The 17,728-nt window shown below is 42.4% G+C and overlaps 1 protein-coding gene across 4 annotated transcripts in view; it reads right to left on the reverse strand.

The window, feature by feature from the left end:
- Positions 1-16,179, reverse strand: part of LOC137371724 (mitogen-activated protein kinase kinase kinase 14-like) — a 72,916-nt gene extending 56,737 nt beyond the window's left edge. For 2 of the 4 annotated variants that reach the window (XM_068034553.1, XM_068034551.1), the window contains exons 1-5: positions 16,104-16,179; positions 13,775-13,945; positions 11,756-12,202; positions 9,130-9,210; positions 4,274-4,482 (exon numbers count right to left, since the gene is read on the reverse strand). In XM_068034553.1, the coding sequence (XP_067890654.1) occupies positions 4,274-4,482; positions 9,130-9,210; positions 11,756-12,134 (669 nt within the window). In that variant the 5' untranslated portion in view covers positions 12,135-12,202; positions 13,775-13,945; positions 16,104-16,179. Of the gene's footprint in view, positions 1-4,273; positions 4,483-9,129; positions 9,211-11,755; positions 12,203-13,774; positions 13,946-14,002; positions 14,092-16,103 lie in introns of those variants that run through there. The other 2 variants (XM_068034554.1, XM_068034552.1) reach the window with 2 other exon arrangements.
- Positions 16,180-17,728: the final 1,549 nt, after the last annotated feature.

Genomic DNA, 17,728 nt, shown 5'->3' on the forward strand with positions numbered 1-17,728 from the left:
TGGTTGATGGTCGGCACAGACTCGGTGGGCCGAAGGGCCTGTTTCGAGTGCTGTATCTCTCTAAACATCCCTTGCATAAGCAATGATGCTAAATACCAGCACTTCGCACTGTTGCCAGAATGCTTGCTTGCTATCCACCAATGACTTATTGGGAAGCACCAATGTTGACATTGAGCTTAGTGACTTCCAAGCTTCATCAATCATCTATGAAGCATCAGAAGCATCATTTGGTAAAGGAGAAACACGCAACAAGGGCTGGTTTGAGACCTACTCAACTGAGATGATATCTGTCATTGATGCAAAAAACAAAGCCTACATGATGCACAACATAAACCCAACAGCTAAGACACTGCATGACCTGAAAGTAGCCAAGCTAGCCATGCAAAGGAGAGGGAGATACTGCACAAACAAACACTGGATCAGCTTATGTCAAGAAATCCAAACTGCACACGACATGAGATATGTACGAAGGGATCAAGAGGGAGCTTGACCCTGCCATCACCAAAGCTGCTCTCCTGAAGTTGGCAGATGGTGAAGAACTCACTAACAGACAGAAACATAAACATGACTGTGAGCTATACTCCTGTGAGTCGGACATCTTCCAGTCTGCACTTGATACGGGGACGGGGGGGGCTTCCACATTAAAAGGCACTTAGTGCCTGAACAAGGGATTCAGCATCGGGAAGTGAGGGGGCCCGCTGAGAGCCAGCCCCTGCCCTTGTTAATGACCGCCTACACCCTCCTTCCCGCGACCGCCACCCCACGAGACCCCTCCCGCCCTGACCCACCGGTGTCATGGGTCCAGCGATGCTCCTGGGAATCGGGTAGGTGCTCCTCCAGCAGCAGCCACCACCTCCGCAGTGGCACTGCTCAGTGGAAGAGCTGTGGGCCTCTAATTGGCTGGCAGCTCTCTGAGGGCGGGACTTCTGGCAATGGGGTCCTTGATCTCCTGGAAGGCCCGCCACTGTCCATCTAAGTGCTTAATTGGCTCTAGATTCAGTGGGCCTACCACAGAAGAGGCGACACGGGTATCTCGGCATCGCTTTTTCCAGACATCGAGACCCCTGTCGCCAGCATAAAATCCTGGCCAAAGAGTCTGCAAAGGGATATAGATAGACTAAGATAGGGCAAATATTTGACAGTTGGAGTATAATGTGGGAAAATATGAGGTTGTCTACTTTGGCAGGAAAATGGAAAAACAGAATATTAGTTAAAGGAAAAGAGACTGCAGAATACTGCAGTACAGAGGGATCTGGGTGTCCTTGTACATGAATCACTATAAATTAGCATGCAGGTACAGCAAGTAATTAGGAAGACAAATGGAATATTGGCCTTTATTGCAAGGGGATGGAATATAAACATAAGGAAGTCTTGCTGCAACTGTACAGGGCATTGGTGTGACCGCACCTAGAGTACTGTGTACTGTTTGGTCTCCTTATTTAAAGAGGGATATACTTGCACTGGAGACAGTTCAGAGAAGGTTCATTAGGTTGAGTCCTAGGATGAAGGGGTTGCCTTATGAGAAAATGTTGAGCAGGTTGGGCCTATACTCGTTGGAGTTTAGAAAAATGAGAGGCAATTTTATTGAAACATCTAAGCTTCTGAAGGGGCTTGTCAGGGTAGACGCTGAAAGGATGTTTCCTCCCTTGGGGAATCTAGAACTAGGGGGCCACAGTTTCAAAATAAAGGATCTCCCATTTAAGTAGGAGATGAGGAAAAATTTATTCTCTGAGGGTCATTAATCTTTGGAATTCTCTAACCCAGACAACAGTGGAGGCTGGCTCATTGAATATATTCAAGGCTGAGCTAGACAAATTTTTAAGCTACAAAGGAGTCAAGAGTTATAGGGGGGCTGCAGGAAAGTGGAGTTGAGGCTACAATCAGATCAGCCATGATCTTATTGAATGGCGGAGCAGGCTCTAGGGGACCAGATAGCATGCTCCTGCTCCTATTCATGTTCTTCTTGGAGAAGAGAAGATTAACAGGAGATTTGACAGAGGTGTTCAAAATCATGAGGGGTCTGGACAGATAAATAGTAGATATTCCCATTGATGGAAGGATCCCGAACCAGAGGACACCAATTTAAGGTGATTGGTAAAAGAAGCAATGGTGACACGAGGAAAAACGTTTTTATACAGAGAGTGGTTAGGATCTGGAATGCATGTGGTGGAATCAGATTCAATCAAGGCCATCAAAAGATTTAGGATAATTATCTGAAGAGAAAAAATTTGCAGGGCTACGGGGAAAAGGTGGGGGAGTGGGTCTAGATGAGTTGCTCTTAAAGAGAGCTGGCACAGACATGCAGGCCAAATGACCTCCTTCTGTGCTGTAACCATTCTATGGTTCTATGATAATACAAATATCATAGATGCATTTAACAGGAAGCTCAATAAATGCATAAGGTAGAGAGGAAGAGAATGATATGTTGATAAGGTTAGAGAAAGTTGGGTTGGAGGAGACTCATGTGGAACATAAAAACTTCCATAGACTAGTTGAGCAGAATGACCTGTTTCTGTGCTGGCACATTCTATACAATTCTAGGTAAGCCTAGGTAGCAAGTGCTGTTAGGCTACGTGCCATAGCCAAAACCAATCTCCTTCTGCCCAACTTTCACACTTACCAAAATGGGTTACTAGATAGTGACCAGGAACAGAAACTCAGTCTTGTTTGCATACCTTCTCTAGCCCAGGGGCACCAAGGGAAAATTTTACCATCTGATTACCATGTCTGGAGATGAGGTATCTCTGCACAGAGTAAGGATTGACCCAATAATTCTTTGGTCTGTGTGGTTTAGTACCCTGGATATAGTCTTCATTAAAAAATTGTTTGTCAAACCTTGGGGGGAGGGGAAAGAAGATCCAGGAGAATGCATAATATTTCCATTACAATGACATCATACACCATCAGTGCAATGATGTGTTTTAACTTCATTCATATCAATAGTCCTCATCATGCGAGGCCCTACATTGCTGGCAGAGCTTCACATGCAGCACGCATGGATTGTGAAGTTGGGTTTGCAACTTGGTTTCCAGCCAGACATGATTGGGGGTAGGGGAAGCATCATATTTATATTGTCAGGCAAGCCCCCCACCTGCCAAGACTGAGGCACGCACACATGATTTTGCCACATGAACATTAAAACTTAAAATTGCAAGCCCCTGACTGGAAAGACATTTGCATAGTAACCGACAGTGTTGGAACACTGGGGACCCAGTCGTTGCTTCCCCAATACACAGAAGAAGTGTCAGACAAGTTCCTGCAATCTTGAATAAACTGCATTTGCCCAAAGGCCAACATTGTTATTCATGTCAACCAACATTTCAGGGTCATCAGTTACTACAAGAATACACTCTGCATACAAAGATTTCAAAAATGTTGATCATTTTATCAGCCTTCACAAATGAGTACACATTAATTAATATAAAAGCAAAATACTGCTGATGCTGGAAATCTGAAATAATAACAAGAAATGCTGGAAATACTCAGCAGGTCTGGCAGCATCTGTGCAGAGAGAAGCAGAGTTAACGTTTCAGGTCAGAGACCTGAGACCTGAAGAAGGCTCTCTGACCTGAAATGTTAACTCTGCTTCTGTCTGCACAGATGCTGCCAGACATGCTGAGTATTTCCAGCATTTCTTGTTTTTATTACACATTAACTAATACCTTGGTCTGAGCCACTAGTGCCTATCTTAACTGCTCTCTTACTTTAGTGCTCTTAAAAGGTGCTTTCCCAGTGGCTGTAGCATGGAAGGTGGAAGGCTTTGGCGCAGTCAAGGAAGTTATGGCAGGAAGTCCAAGAAAATTCAGGACCATAATCTCAGAATTTTAGCTAAATTGATTAAGAGCAAAATCGAGGGAAAAAAAACTTTCACAAAGGATTGCAACATTCTGCTTCAGAAGTCTACAGATGCAAAGCCAATTGAGGTGCTTGAAATGAAGCTAGGTTGGGAAGTAAGGAGTTCAGGGAAGAGGAGGAAGACACTGAGGTGAATTAAAAAGATAAAGCTGCCATGTTACAAAAAATAGCAAAACAGTCATGATCAGTCAAATGGTTTTCACCCATTCTTATCCTAACACAAAAAAATGGGCAAACACCAAAATAGAATCAACACATAATCATTCATACTTGTGGGAATTAGGAACAACAGATAATTATAGTATCTATAGTTTCTTATACTTCAGTAAATATGGACTGCTGTTCCTCAAAAAATCATCACTCTCTGGGATTCTACTGCATATTATAGAAAACATTTTAAAATGAGCACAACACTTACTTTTTTCACTGATGGTTCTTCATTCTGATTGTTTTGATCTTCCCGGTTTTTATTTATTTCATTTTCACATCTGAAAACATTCCTGAAAACTTTTTCTTGGCTCCTAGATTTTGTTGTTTTCTGGCTTATTTCAGATTCCTTTCGATATGTCATAACTTTTATCCCAGCATCTACATCATTGAGATACGACCAATACGGGGTGGTGTTGTCTATTGAAGTTATAAGAATATCAATATGTTTTCACATTGCTTTTGTTTTTAATAAAGACAAAACTATAATATGGAAAAAATTTATTTAAATTATCTTCTGGGGAGAAAGCTTGCCTTTTCCTATCATGTTCTCAAAAGCCCCTCTTAATACTGTTGATAAAGAAAGCTTTTTGAAACAGGCTTTTATCACAGCAAAGAGTGCCAACATACTAACATACCCCCCCCCCCCCCCCCATGTTAGTAGCATGGGAGGCGCCGCTGTCCACTTCTCATGCGGGCCTGCAGTATCAGGTGACTGGACTGGCCAATGCAGGTGCGTCGCCTCCTGCACCCGAAGAGGTTGAAAGGGCAAGATCGTGACTGGTTGATGCAAAACTCAAATAGTAAAACTGGCCAACTAATGTGCAAGGAATGCCTTCCTTATTCATTCCAAAAACAACAAACGCTAGCAAGTGAGATGGCCCTGTTGTGGGGCTATTTAAAGTACCAATCAACAAGTTGCAGCTAAGGTGCTTTTGACTTACTTGTGCTCAGGCAAAGTTGGTGGAAGCTCTGTGGTGAATTGCCGGACAAGCGTGAACTTTTCTGCGAACCACAGAAAGGTTGAGAGAATCCACATGCTTTGCATTGGTATGAGGGCAGCAGTTGCAATGCCACTTGCTCTGCAGAATGAGCAGGACAGGCAGAGGAGGAGGAAGAGGTGATGTGAAGAGGAGAATAAGACTGGAAAAAGAAAGTATGAGAATAGAATGGCAGTTAACATAAAAGGGAACCCAAAAATCTTCTATTGGCATGTAAATAGTAAGTGGGTAGGAAGAGACGGGATGGGGCATATTAGGGACAAAGAAGGTGCTATATGCTTAGAGGCGCAGGGCAAGATTAGAATACTTAATGAGTACTTAGTATCGATACTTATTAAGGTAGAGGATGGTGATAAAATATCCGTATGAGCAAAGATGGTAGAAGTAATGGATGGGGCGAAAATTGATAGCCAGCCTTAGTAAATTCTGCCTGTGCTTAGTGTGAATAAGTTGCCTGGTCCAGATAGCATGCATCCCAGGTTGCTAAGGGAAATGGGGGTTGAGATAGTGGAAGGGCTTGCTATAATCTTCCAATCTTCCCTAGATACAGGCGAGGGGCCACAGGATTGGACAGTGGCAAATGTGACATCCTTATTCAAGAAAGGGTGTAAGGACATTCCCAGTAACGACAGGCTGATAAGTTCAACATCAGTGTGGGTAAGGTTTTACAAATAATAATCAGGGAAAAAAATCAACAGGCATCTGGACAGGTTTGAGTTAATTAAGGAAAGTCATCCTGGATTTGTAAAAGGCAGATTGTGCTTGATTTATCTAATTGAATTTTTTTGATGAAGTAACAGAAAAGATTGGTATAGGGATGTTGTCTCTATGGATTTTTCGAAAGCATTTAACAAAGTTCTACCTAAAAGGCTGTTTAACAAAATTGAGGTCCATGGAATAGGAGGGTCAGTGTCCAACTAGATAAAAAATTGGTTTCGTGCAGGAAACAGCAAGTCACGATAAATGGTTGTTTTTCAAACTGGAGGATGGTAGACTGTGGTGTTTCCCAAGGCTTCAAGACTAGGATCTAGGAATAGAGTAAAATATCAAAATGTACTGATGATACCAAACTTGGAGGTGTGGCAGCCACTGAGGATGATACCAATCAACTTTAACAGGTCATAGATAGGCTAACAGAATGGGCAGACCAGTGACGATGGAAAGCAATACAGAGAAGTGTGAGGTAATGCATTTTGCATGAAGGGATAGGGAGAGGCAATATAGACTAAATGGTACAATTCTGAAGAGTGTGCAGGGACTTGAGGGTTCAGGTGCATAGGTGGCAGGACATATTGAGAGAATAGTTAGCAAAGCATGTGGGATCTTGGACTTCATAAGTAGAGGTGTTGAGTACAAAACCAGGGAAGTTATGCTGAACCTTTATTAAGCTCTGGTTAGGCCACAACTCGATTATTGCGTTCAGTTCTAGTTACCACATTTTAGAAAGGATATGAGGTTCCTTGAAGGGATGTGGAGGAGATTTCCCAGAATGGTTCCCAGGATGATGGATTTTAGCTAAAAGTTAGCTTAGAGAAGCTGCGATTATTCTCCTTGGAGCAAAGGAGATTGAGGGAAGACTTGATAGAAGTGTACAAGATTATGACAGGTTTAGATGAGGTAGCCAAATAAAAGCTGTTCCCATTAACTGAAGGTACAAAGACTAGGGAACACAGATTTAAGGTTTTTTTGCAAGAGATGGGAGGAAGAACTTCTTCATGCAGCAAGTGCTAATGACCTGGAACTCGCTGACAATGAGGGTGGTGGAAGCAGAGATGATTGATGATTTGAAAAACAAATTGAATAGGCACTAGAGGGAAAGAAACTTGCAGGACTATGGGGATAGAGTGAGGAAATGGGACTGACTGGATTTCTCTACAGAGAGCTAGCATGCACTCAATGGGCCGAATGGCCTCCTTCTATGCCGAAATGACTCTGACTCGGAGTAACGTTGATTCTTGCTTCTGTTTTAGTGATGAGTGTTTTGAGTTTCTGGAAAGCCGTGTTGGATGCATAATTTTTAAATCCCTGGTAAAATCCCTTCAATTTTTTTTCATTTGTTCACGGATGGGACTGGGAAGGCCACCATTTATTGCCCATCCCTAATTGTCCTTAAGAAGGTAGTAGTGAACTGCCTTCTTGAACCGCTGCAGTCCATGTGGGGCAGGTAAACCCATTGCGCTTTTAGGGAGGGAGTTCCAGGATTTTGACCCAGTGACAGTGAAGGAATGATGATATAGTTGCAAGTCAGGATGTTCAGTGGCTTGGAGGGGAACATTCCGGTGGTGGTGTTCCTAAGTGTCCACTGCCTTTGTCCTTCTGGGTGGTAGAGGTCGCAGGTTTGGAAGGTGCTGTCGAAGGAGCCTTGGTGAGTTGCTGCAGTGCATCTTGTGGAGGGTACCCACAGCTGCCGCTGTGCATCGGTAGTGAAGGGAGTGAATGTTGTAGGTTGTGAATGGGATGCCAATCAAGCAGGCTGCTTTGTCTTGGATGGTGTCAAGATTCTTGAGTGTTGTTGGAGCTGTACCCATCCAGGCAAATGGAGAGTATTTCATCACATTCCTGACTTGTGCCTTATAGATGGTGGACAGACTTTGGGGAGATAGGGCATGAGTTAGTCGCTGCAGAATTCCCAGCCTCTGATCTGCTCTTGTAGCCACAGTATTTATATGGCTGGTTCAGTTCAGTTTCTCATCAATGGTAACCCTAGGATGTTGATGGTGGGGGATTCCGCGATGCTAATGCCACTGAATGTCAAGGGAAGGTGATTAGATTCTCTCTTGTTGGAGATGGTCATTGCCTGCCACTTGTGTGGTGCAAATGTTACTTGCCACTTATCAGCCTAAGCCTGAATGTTGTTGAGGTCTTGCTACATGCAGGCATGGGCTGCTTCAGTATCTGAGAAGTCTCAAACATTACTGAACACAGTGAAATCATCAGCAATCATCCCCTTTTCTGACCTTATGATGGAGTAAATGTCATTGATGAAGCAGCTGAAGAGGATTGTGCCGAGGAGACTACCCTGAGGATCTCCTGCAGCAATGTCCTCATGGTGAGATGATTGGCGGCCAACAACAACAACCATCTAGGTATGACTCCAATCAGTGGAGAGTTTTCCCTCTGGTTTCATTGACTTCAATTTTGCTAGGATTCCTTGATGCCACACTCAGTCAAATGCTGCCTTGATGTCAAGGGCAGTTGCTCTCACCCCACCTCTGGAATTCTGGTCCTTTGTCCATGTTTGGACCAAGGCTGTAATGAGATCTGGAGCCGAGTGCCCCTGGCGGAACCCAAACTGTGCATCAGTGAGCAGGTTATTGTTGAGTAAGTGCCGCTTTATAGCACTGTCAATGACACCTTCCATCATTGTGCTGATGATTCAGAGTAGATTGGTGAGATGATAATTGGCTGGATTGGATTTGTACTCCTTTTTGTGGACATGATATGCCTGGGCAATTTTCCACATTGTTGGGTAGATGGCAGTGCTGTAGCTGTGCTGGAACAACTTGGCTAGGGGCACGGCTAGTTCTGGAGCACAAGGCTTCAGTACTATTGCTGGGATTTTGTCAGGGCCCAGGGCCTTTGCTGCATCCAGTTCCTTGAGCTGTTTCTTAATATCCTGTGGAGTGAATTGAATTGGCTGAAGACAGCCATCTGTGATGCTGGGGACCTCAGGAGGAGGTCATATGAGTCATATTAGCATATGCAAATGAGCAACCTACCTCTAGCAGGCACGTTACCTTCATGCACCCAAACACGCCTCCATTTAATCTGGAAGTAGGTGAGTTGAAGACGGGTTAGGGTCGGGTTTGAGAATTTTGAAATTTTAAACCAACCCACCCATCCTTTGGGCTGTAAAACTCCCCTTTTAGTACAAGTATTGGATCAGTTATCCCACCATTTTTTTGCTGCACCTGTTAAAACAACAAGGAGCAATGCTTAAGTGAGAGAATTTAATATAATTTAATCTTTAAGAAATTAAAGAAATTAATATTTATTATATAGTAGTCATTCCCCTATGGTGATGCACATTGGATGCTCAGAAATAATTGTCTCAGATGATACTTACATAATACATAGTTTGATTCTGAGTCTATTAAATCCAGCCAATGATCAGTTTTGGTGCATAACAAACTCTCTCTGTAGAAGTCTGAAATGAATATAATTTTGCTTTTGTTGTCATTTTTTATCAATCATAAGAGGAAAGAAAATAAAGAAAGGCCATTTAGGATTATTATGAAGTTCCATGTTATAATTAAACTTACAGGTTCCATCGTGGTGATAATAAGGCATGTTTCACCCATTCTGCATTATTCTCATCAAACATTTGGTCAAACGTCACCAGGGGACCAGAAATCATATGAGTCATATTAGCATATGCTAGTTATCATCATCTGCATTTTGTAGTAATATGTCTTTCCAGACAAGGGATATAAGAGCAGAAAATAGACCTAATTGCACCCATTTTTCAGATGAGGCAATTTAGAAAGCCAACATTTTGTGCCCAAACAGTGTGGAAAACCTGCCTGATGCCATTTTGGTTCAGGCACTCTAGAGACATCCATGGCGTAAACCAAAAAACAGGAGTTGGGCTACTTGCATATGCTAATGAGGGGCCTAATGCATATTCAGGGACCACTTCCTGTAATTTTGTTTCACGGCACTCCTCATGGTCACCACCAGCTCATGATTGCACCTACCCACCAATACCATTATCTATCCCCTCGCCCCTAGCACGATGTGCAGTGGCCCAAAATTGGCCTCCATGCCGCCGACAAGCTCCCTGGGGACAAGACGTAGCTTGCTGGGCCTAGTAAAATGAATGCCCAAGCACCAATAGTGACCAGCCTCATTCTTACCTGTTCATATGCAAGGATTATTCCACTGTGTATAGTTTGCACCACCTAGTGGTGCTAATGAATTTCTACCCCATAATCTGTTGCCAAACAGCAAGACGATCAACACCCATTGCCACATTTGCATAATATCTACACAGAGGCAGTTACAATTTTGAAGATATTGTGCATCAAATATTGAGGGGGCATATCAACCAAAATAGCAGGTGCCAGACATTACATTTATGTAAATTAGGGTCCAAACGCATGCTTAGGACCTAGATATCGTTTTGGCCTCCACCTGTGTTGCTATTGCCAATTCCTCAAACTGCCCACGTCAGTCAGTCTGCAGTTCATGCTTGCATTAAGCAGGTGAGTAATGCTGGAGCAAACACATTTATCACATTCCCCATGGACATTGGAAGCAGCAGGATATGGTTCTGGGGTTTGCTTAGATTGCAGGATCCCTTCAAGTCCAAAGCGTCAATCACTTCACCTATGTCGATGTGTGGGTTCATCAGGAACTGGTAGGTGATCACCAGTGCGTCATGCAGGTCATTGCCTGCTATCCTAGCCTCCCCCGCAACCACCCCCCCACCAACTCTTACATCTTGTACAACAAGTTGGAGGCTTCAAGACAAGGCGCTATTCCCTGCACATTTGGTTCAGATCCAGAGATGAACTAGAGCCCTCATGGAGCAGATCACTGGATATAAAGTGAATAGAGAGGAAATGAGAGAGGTCTAACAGTTGCCTGCAGCCAAAATGCTTTAGCAGTTTCTCATTGAAGAGGGTATCAGCTGAACATTCCCTGCTACCCTGTAATAAAAGCCATGTTCAACACAAGTCCCAGTCCTTCCATTGTCAAATGATCAGCAACCTCCCAAAGACCAACATTGTTATTCTTTTTTTATTTATTCTTTCCTGGGATGTGAGCATCGCTGACAAGACCAGCATATGTTGCCCATCCCTACTTCCCTCAAGATTGTGGTGGTGAGCTGACTCTTGAACCACTGCAGTCCATGTGGTGTAGGTACACCCACAGCGCTGTTAGGAAGGGAGTTCCAGGCTTTTGGCGCAGCGCAGTAAAGAAATTCTTGTCAACTAATGTTGCATGGCTATCGACTACTACAGGAACACACTTTGCACAAGAAGATTTCAAAAAGGATGATCATTTTACAGCCTTAAACAAAAGCAGATTGCTAATTATCACTCTGGTTTGGAATTGTAGACATTTCTGGAATGTTTAATCCAATCTTTCCTCCTGGGAGGTACTTGTGGATTACAATATTCCTGCAGTGAGTTTGCTATGTGGTACCAGGTATGAAAGCTGGCTATCTCTTTAAATTGTATGTGGATTCATTAAGTGTGCACTCAGAATAATGCACTTCTGTAATGCAATACAAAGTGAGTTCATGTCACATAAAGGTGTATTAACAAATGTGTTTGTCAATCCTCTGTGTTAATGCTTATTGATTTGCTATCCATTAGGGTATAGCAGAGTTGTCTGATTTCAGTCCTATAAAGTGCATGAGAGAAATATGAATTTAATTGCATGAATCAGTATTAAATTAGAATCTGGTCTGTGAGAGTAAAGTTATTAAAGTAAACAGACTGCACTATGATGAAGGAATTGCTACCTGACTAAAATAAATTGCATTGTTCTTCTTACATAACCCATGCTCAAAGAATTGATCGAACTCCTGCTAAACCATCTGTGTTAAAATATTATTACTCTGTTAAACTGGTTCTGTAAAATGCAATTAGCAGTAACACCACCTAATTGGACTTTTATGTCTAAATGGACTTTATCAGCATGGTGTAAACAGGGCCTTAGAATTACTTTGAGCACTAACCTACCTGTTAGAAGCTGATCAGCATCTTCATTTCTCTGTGGTTGCTGAAACTGAGTAGGACATGAATGGAAACGCTTCACATTTCTGTGATATGGTTGCTGCTTCATTTTTAAAGTTGAAGTTTGATTTTCAGTATAAGTACCACAGGGCTTGGAAAAATTAACATCTCTTCTGTCTTTTTCTATGGTATTCTCTATTTTTTCTTGGGAACTTTGATGCTTTTCACAAGAATTGTCAACCACAATTTGTGGGGTTTGTACTTCATTTCCTTTATCCTGACATTCTGGAGTGATAGCAGATCCTGGAGAAGAGTCAGCTAAATCATTTAAAATGGCAGATAGCTCAAGAGTGGTACTCGAAGAATATTGTGATGGTTCAGACATATTTTCATTGCACGGTTGAGAGCTTACTTCAGCATACTGCTCTCCAAATATGAACTGAAGACCTGAAACTGACAAAAACAAGACAAACATTATTATAGATACTTATTTAATTGAGGCCCTGCTTTCTACACAGCTGTTTTGGCAAGAGTGCCCAACTTTACAGGTTGGATTTTGTGCAGGAGGTGGGGCACCTGGCACTGGACCGAAAAGGCAGGGGAAACCCTTCTTCTGCATTTTTTCAGACCCCCAGAGCGATCCTCCGGTCTTTTCAGGTCAAAGTTTAAAGAGGTCCCTCTAAAGAATTTTTGGTCCAGGGGAAGGGAGGTCCCGGGGGGGTACATTTTTTCCCAGTGTGGGTCCTCTGTGGACCATAGATTGCCCACGAAGGAGGGACGCCTTGTTTTCCAAGGCGTACTCCCCATGCAGCAGAGGATGATAAGTTCCCAGCAGCGGCAGCAAGAGGTCCTTATTTGGCATCTGGGTGGGAAGCTTGTTGTTGGCCTATCTCGCCCCAGGGAGAATCGGACCCAGGATTTCTGGCATCGGGTTCCATGGCGGGCGATTCTGCCCTGATTCTCCGTGAACCCCTCCCCCACACCCGCCACGAAACCCACCATGAAACCCACCATTTGGATGAGCACAAAATCCAGCCCAATGTCTCTGTAGACCTGTTTACTGTTTATCATAGAACCTCATGGGCCACAATAAACTTTGTAAAAATAGCATCTTGGCCCCCTCATCCCTGATGAACAAGAATTCAACCCCTGGAATAAGCTGACTGGCAACTCACTTTTGTTAAAAAATTTAACATTTTAAGGTCGTTTTCTTGGTCCAGTGTTTAAAAATATATAAGGATAGAAAATGTTAAACAGTCGCTTCAATGCATTAAAAAAATAAAAATTACAGATCTTTGACATTCCAAAATAAGCCATCTAACCTTTGGGAAAAGTTCACATGAATTAGATTAGACAACAAAACTGACATATGAAATACTGCTTTCCAATTAAGGTGAAGGTGTATTAAAGAAATAATTTAAGCACATGCAAAATATATTCAACTCAAAGATTTTCAGTGAAAATGTCTCAGAATAATATCTGTTTTAAACAATTTATAAAAGCCAACCGACAAAACGTGTGAAGGCTGACAAACAGCTTCAGAAAAGCTGACAACTGGAAAAAAATACATACAACTGAATAGCAACGCTGAATAAAGCCCTATGACTAAGGCCACTGCTTCAAGGCAATTGATAGGTTAAGTTCCTTTTTATTACATTGGATTTCAAGCTAGTTAAAACAACATATGCTAAAGTTCCATACAATTCATTATTCTGCATTATTCAAGCTTAAGTAGCTTTTATGGTGGTACAGCCATAGTACGACAGGAGCAGCTGTCTTTTATTTGTCTGGATTCACTGCAGCTCTACCCTCATTATTAAGTTACTGTGGATACTTCTTCAGACTGTTCTGAAGTACTGCACTCCAGTGGATGTAATAAGCTTTGTCATCTAACTTTGAATTTTATTTAATAATTAGATCAAGAAATAAAAATTTTGCTCGTTATTAACTGAATCAGATATGAAGTTATAGAAGTTTAATAAGTAAACCTCTGCAGAAATTAAATGCATGTACAAAACAACTTACCTTATTCTCCTCCAGTGTTTTCCTGTCAAGACCTCACTTTTTATTCAACTGCTGAATTTAGCATTCAAAATTTGTTCAGGTCTCGCCTTCTGTGGGTGGTTTTGAAATTTGCATTGCAAAGCCGGATACAGGTCTCTAGTCAAACTGAAGTAATTTTGAGTAGAGTAAAACCTATATTTCAGAGAAAATCCGATTACCACAAACTACTGATCTTCATTTCATACTTACATTTTGGTCAAAAACCACAAAAGGTTCCCCCAAAATACTTCACATTCTAAAAGTATTACCATTTTTCGAGATAATGGCCCATAATTTGCAGTAGGAGGGAATCTAGTGGCATTTACTGTTAGTTACACTTGGCCTTGCCAGTACAGGTTTTCAAATGTTTTATGTGGCAAGTGGCTGAAAGTGTGAGCTGATATTGTTGCAGCAAGAGAAATAGGTCATCTGGGACCTGAGCGAACAGGGCAAGCAACTGTGCATCTTCATAACCAATCAACAGTGCAAGGCCTGAAAAGGAATTGTCAATTAGTGTGGGTGAATTCATCATCAAATCAGGTACAGAAAGAGAAATAAGGTGAGGGAAAGAAAGATGGGATTGAGAGAGAAAACAAGAGACAGAAATAAAAAGTTTTTAAAAAGTTACAATTTTAAAATGCCCAACAATTTAAACCTGAAGGAATGAGACTCTACACTTTTAAAAGTTAATTTTCAGTGCCAGAGAAGTTAACCGGAAGCAATTAACACTTATCATGTTGATAAAACGGTAATTAGAGTTGAAATGACTTGACATAACTTTCTGTGGAGAGTTTAGTTCCTAGGCTATGTCTATTACCACCAGATGTTGTAATCAGTAGACTTCTTTTTTGCACCAACACAGGTAGTTGCAGGACAATACTCACCGAACACTATCTTTGGAATGCATTTGATCCAGTCTTTGTCAGGATGGCTACAGAGTTAAGACAATGCACAATGCTAACACCATCAAGTTCACAGAATGCACAGCACTAATATCATCAAGTTCAGAGAACACACAGAGCTAACAACATCGCATTCAGGGAACACAGAGTGAACACCAAAATAAAAGCAAAATACTGTAGATGCTGGATATCTGAAATAAAAACAGAAAGTGCCGGAAATACTCAACAGGTCAGGCAGCATCTGTGGAGAGAGAAGCAGAGTTAACGTTTCAGGTCTGAAAGGTCACACACCTAAAACATTAACTCTGTTTCTCTCTCCACAGGTGCTGCCTGACATGCTGAGTATTTCCAGCACTTTCTGTTTCTATTACAGAGTGAACACCATTGTGTTCAAAGGATCCACAGCATTAACACCATCAAGTTCAGAGAACGTACAGCATTAACACCATTGAGTTCAGAGGATCCACCGTGCTAACATCATAGAATTCAGAGAATGCACAGCACTAATACCATCGAGTTCAGAGGACCCACAGCACTGACATCATTGGGTTCAGAGAATGCACAGCACTAATACCATTGAGTTCAGAGGATCCACAGTATTAACACCATAGCATTTAGAGAATGCACAGTGCTAACATCATTGAATTCAGAGAAAACACAGTACTAACACTACTGAGTTCAGAGAACATACAGCACTGATACTATTGATTTTAGAGAATGCAAAGCGTTGACACTATTGAGTTCAGAGAACGTACAGCACTGATACGACTGATTTTAGAGAATGCAAAGCATTGACACTACTGAGTTCAGAGAATGCACAGTAGCAACCCTAATGAGTTCAGGGAACGTACGGTACTCACACTACCGAGTACAGGGATGAACAGCTCTCACACTATTGATTTCAGAGAATGCTCAGCATTGGCACCGAGTTCACAGAAAGCACAGTGCTGACACTGCTGAGTTCAGCAAATGTACAGTGCTAACACTAATAATTTCACACAAAGCACAGCGCTGATAGGACTGAGTTCAGTGAAGATACAGCACTAACACTATTGAGTTCAGAGAATGCACAGCCCTCCAATCCCTTGCTTTCTCACCCCTCTTATATGCTACTTTCTACCCACGCCAATCTCATGCCTTCTCCCCACTTCTGGTTTTCTGCCTTCTCCTCACTCTGGTCTCCTGCTTTCTTCCTTCTCTGAGCTTTTGACCTGGGCTCTACTGCATTTGGGTGCTGAGCTCTGGAGCCATGATTCGAGGAGGGTCCAGAGAAATGAGCACGCATGGCAAGAGTAGAGTTCCAAGCATGCGAGTAATCAAAAACCTCGTAAACGAGAAATTCTCATCTGTGTCATTATTTACTCCCCACTAGGACATCTACTGCACAAATACAGCAACTTCACGTTTACCAATACACTTCAATGGTGAGCTAGACAACAAGATGCTGTTTTCACAAAGCTAACAGCAGAGCAGTGCATCTCGGGCTGCAACCTTTGGATTTCTGTGTACAACTACATCATCTGTCCTTGCCTGAAGTTGCTGCTACATAATCAATGGAGAGTACACAGTAGATCAGTCAACATTGGCAAAAAAGAAAGTTAAAATTTCAGAAATGAAGGTTTATAATGCAACAATAAAATGTCTTTTTCTTTTACAAATTCTGCTGAGCTGTTGTGTATTTCCAGCATTTTCTATTTCATGTTTGCAGTTTTTTTTCAATAAGCAGAACAATAGTTGACTTTCACATTTTAGAAAATTAATAAAGATCGATCAAATGTCGCAGCAACCTCTGTTTATCCAGTGAATAGGGCAAAAGGAATAGCACAGCAGGTTCATGTATTACCCTGCTCCACTATAAAGCCTAGGATGCAGTTCCTGTTGTGAGTTCCTGATCAAGTGGATGGAGATCTAAAAGGTAATCAGTGCATCTCTTACTGATCTGTTCAGTGTGAAATTGGCAGAGACCTGGTAACAAGTTGTTGTCTTACTACCTCATTCAGGGAATGGTGTATAACCTGTGGAAAAGGGAGGATTAATCTTTCCTACTTCCTTCCCATCCCACACACCCCTTCCAATGCAGACCCTGTGGACTCTGCCACTGGATAGGTTATTACTGTCCTTTTCTGCATCTCCCTCTAGGATGTCATTCACTTGTGAACAAGGTCATTGCCATCCATGAGTTAATCACAGATGATTGCATTGACATCATAGTCTTGACAGAAACCTGACTGAGGGATGATGACACCTTTCCCCTAAATGACGCCTCCCCACCTAGCTATACCTTCCACCACTTGCCCCGCTCAAACCACTGCAGTGGTGATGTGGGTCTTATCACCAAATCAGACCTTGGTATGTACATGCAATCCTGGCATTTTCCCCTCCTTGTTCCACTCCTTTCACTTCTCACTTAAAAAGTTCATTCGCTACTGCCTATCCAAGTACCATGCCAAATTTCACACCAAGATACCTTCACTTTTCCCTCCTAGTCATACAGTCATAGTTATTTACAGCACAGAAGGAGGCCATTTGGCCCATCAAGTCCATGCCAGCTCTCCACGGAGCTATCCAGTCAGTCCCACTCCCCTGCTCGATCACCAGCAGCCTCTGCACTGAGTGACTTCCCATCCTTGGTGATTTTAATCTCCATCTCAATTCATCATGCTCTCTCTACTCTGAGTTCACTGCCCTGTTATCCTTCCTTAATCTCTCCCTCCATGCAAACTCCCAAACCCATATTCATGGCCATCCTTGATCTTGCCATCTCACATGGCCTTTTGCTTGCATCAGGCCAACCACAGATAAGGCCATCTCTGATCACCTTGTTGTATCACTCTCCATTCACATCCCCCTTCCAAGCCCTAACCCTACATCCTTCTGTATCCACCCCTGGAAAAAACTATCCCCTAATTCGCTTACAACTGCACTTTCAAAATTCCAATGGTCCAGCCTTTGGCCCTCCACTCACTATGATATTCTGCTGCTAGCAATCTGCTTAACCTCACCCTCATTCCACCTTTGATGTCCTAGTTCCTAT

The sequence above is a fragment of the Heterodontus francisci genome, chromosome 7 (assembly GCF_036365525.1).
Source record: "Heterodontus francisci isolate sHetFra1 chromosome 7, sHetFra1.hap1, whole genome shotgun sequence".
NCBI lineage: Eukaryota > Metazoa > Chordata > Chondrichthyes > Heterodontiformes > Heterodontidae > Heterodontus > Heterodontus francisci.